We start from the raw sequence: 2,449 nt of genomic DNA on the forward strand, positions 1-2,449 counted from the left end.
GTTTTTATTTCAGTTTAATAATATCTGGCTGGACTACTAACTGTGCCCCCGTGCCCCCAACCGCATTTATGCTTGGATTGTTCACAACTATACAAAAGTCCAGCTGTTGCACACCACACAGTTGACAATCTAATAGACCTCACCACATGGAGGCGCTAATGAAAAATAGTAATAGTAAAGTAAAACCCCCTACTGTTGTCACTCTTTGTAATCTCTGCTATCCAGATCCTTATTTGTGCAAATAGACAGTATTCATGAGTTTTACTGCGTTAGGAATCAGACACTATGCTGCTTAATTCCCTCCTGCTAATATGTTCTACTTCGGCCCCATGTCCTGTGTGTAGCTGTTACATCAACACAGCCTGGTCTCATTGGTTGGGTCCAATCTTCTCATGTTTCATGTTTCAAATTGCCAAATTAACCGAGTTGAACAGCGATTTTATTAAATAAAAATCTCGCTGCAGTCAGGTTTAATTGGGCAGAAAAACTCAGCATGTTGACAAACATGGCCTCACGGCTACACTCCCTCACACGCCATTACACGTTTCCATGGAGCGTGGGGACTGTGCTTTTCCTCGGATACACACTGTACTCGTGGGGACACCAAATTTACATAAGCGTAGAAAGCTAGTTTAAGGACACGAATGCTTTTTCATTTTTTACAACAGGGTGAGCATAGAGCTAACCAAGATTTCTAAATTTTGTATCATATTTTTTCTGGTATTTGAGCCACGTGGGGACCTTCAAATTGTGTAATACCACAAGCAACCACCACGTCAACTGTTGACGTCCGTCCGTCGTCTAAAGAACTGTACATATTGCAATTAAGTTAAATAACATGCTTTATTTGAAAAGCTACGACAGTAACAGTATTCACGGCTACACTCCCTCACACACACACGCACACACTGCTCCTGCACACACACACACACACACTGCTCCTGGTGCTCTATTAGCAGTGCTGATAACACACAGTGTCTTTTGGTTTTGGTTTTATTTCCATGCTACATGCAAACAGCATAGTGGTTGATATCATTGATGTACGTGAACTGCAGCTGATACATTATTCAAATGTTGCACATACGATCAATGTGCGTTCCACTGTGGAGCTGGGAGAAAGCAGGGAGCAGATAATAGTGAATGGATTTTTTAGTCTGTCCATGTTTGTGTCTGTGTTCCAGAGGTATGATCTTTAAGGGGACGACCATAGGAATGGCTCCGCTGGAGGGGATGTGCATCCTGGAGAACTCTGGAGGAATTAATGTGGTATGTAGAAAAATCTTTAACTTTACATACAGTACACATGTTTGGTAGGGTTTTTCTGCCCGGTCGCAGTAAAACTAATCTTTTTTCAAATGAAGTTTTATTGGTTTATATCATTGGTGGTTGCAGTACATCTCACAGAAGTACAGTATTTGATAATACTGAGGTATTAATATGAGGTATTTGTTCAAACTAATACCCTGTAATACCATTCTTCTCCACACTACACAACCTTAGTGTTCAAAATTCAACACAGATATTTTAGAAAAAGTAGTTTTTGTTTAAATCTAAATACCCTATGATACTACAGTGTAAACAGCCGTTCGAGGTATTTTACTATCATTTTAATACATAAGAAAATACAGTCACAGCAAAATGAAATTATCTTTAATCATCTGGTCACGGGCCAGATGTAGAGGGTTTGTGGATTAGAAGTGGTCCTCGGGCCAAGAGTTAGACACCCTGCTGTAAATGATCAAGAGCATTAATGTGATCAGGTCGAGATGTTTGAATGGAGGTTAATAGGAGTTAAATAGTTCCACAGCTACAGTAAGACGAGGAACATCGGTGACATTTGGTTCTCCTGCAGCGACTCGGAGAACTCAGCCTTTATTTTCATTTATTAGTCTCTCGACTATTGGATGGATGAGAAGTTCTCCAGACTACAAATTGATGACAAATGAGATGAGGTCTAATTCATACTGCAGTAAATTTAACAGATACTGGTATGGGTAAATTTACCAAATGAGAATGGAAACAAAATCCATCACACGACATCCTGACTTTTTAAACTAGACTTTTATGACCTCAAACAGACCTTATTATCCAACAGTTGAAGAGAAAATATGTGTCTCCTTTCCACACATTTTATTTTATTTTTTATTCTACATAGAAATGTAAAAATGCTTCCAGGCCGTCTTTAGAAAAAGCTTGAAAGAAACTCAGACTCTTGACTTGTCTTTCTTCTTGTTGGAGGAATTGTGTAAAACTTTCTTACAACAAAGATAAAGTCATCAGAAGAAGACGTTTAAAAACAAGGACAGAGTCAAGGTTTTAGTTTAATCCACATTTGAACTTCCTGTGGGAGCTACCTGACTGTAGCTCAGTGCTTAGACAACAGACTTCCTGCTCTTTCATCCACAGAAGAAATCATAAGACAGAATGATTGATTTTTAATTAAAAGAAA

The 2,449-nt window shown here is 38.9% G+C and overlaps 1 protein-coding gene across 1 annotated transcript in view; it reads left to right on the forward strand.

The window, feature by feature from the left end:
- Window positions 1-2,449, forward strand: part of adam19a (ADAM metallopeptidase domain 19a) — a 116,391-nt gene that overhangs the window by 90,376 nt on the left and 23,566 nt on the right. The window contains exon 10 of the mRNA XM_025061370.1: window positions 1,182-1,297. Within this exon, the coding sequence (XP_024917138.1) occupies window positions 1,182-1,297 (116 nt within the window). The remainder of the gene's footprint in view (window positions 1-1,181; window positions 1,298-2,449) is intronic.

The sequence above is a fragment of the Cynoglossus semilaevis genome, chromosome 1, assembly GCF_000523025.1.
Source record: "Cynoglossus semilaevis isolate Cse_v1.0 chromosome 1, Cse_v1.0, whole genome shotgun sequence".
Classification (NCBI taxonomy): Eukaryota; Metazoa; Chordata; class Actinopteri; order Pleuronectiformes; family Cynoglossidae; genus Cynoglossus; species Cynoglossus semilaevis.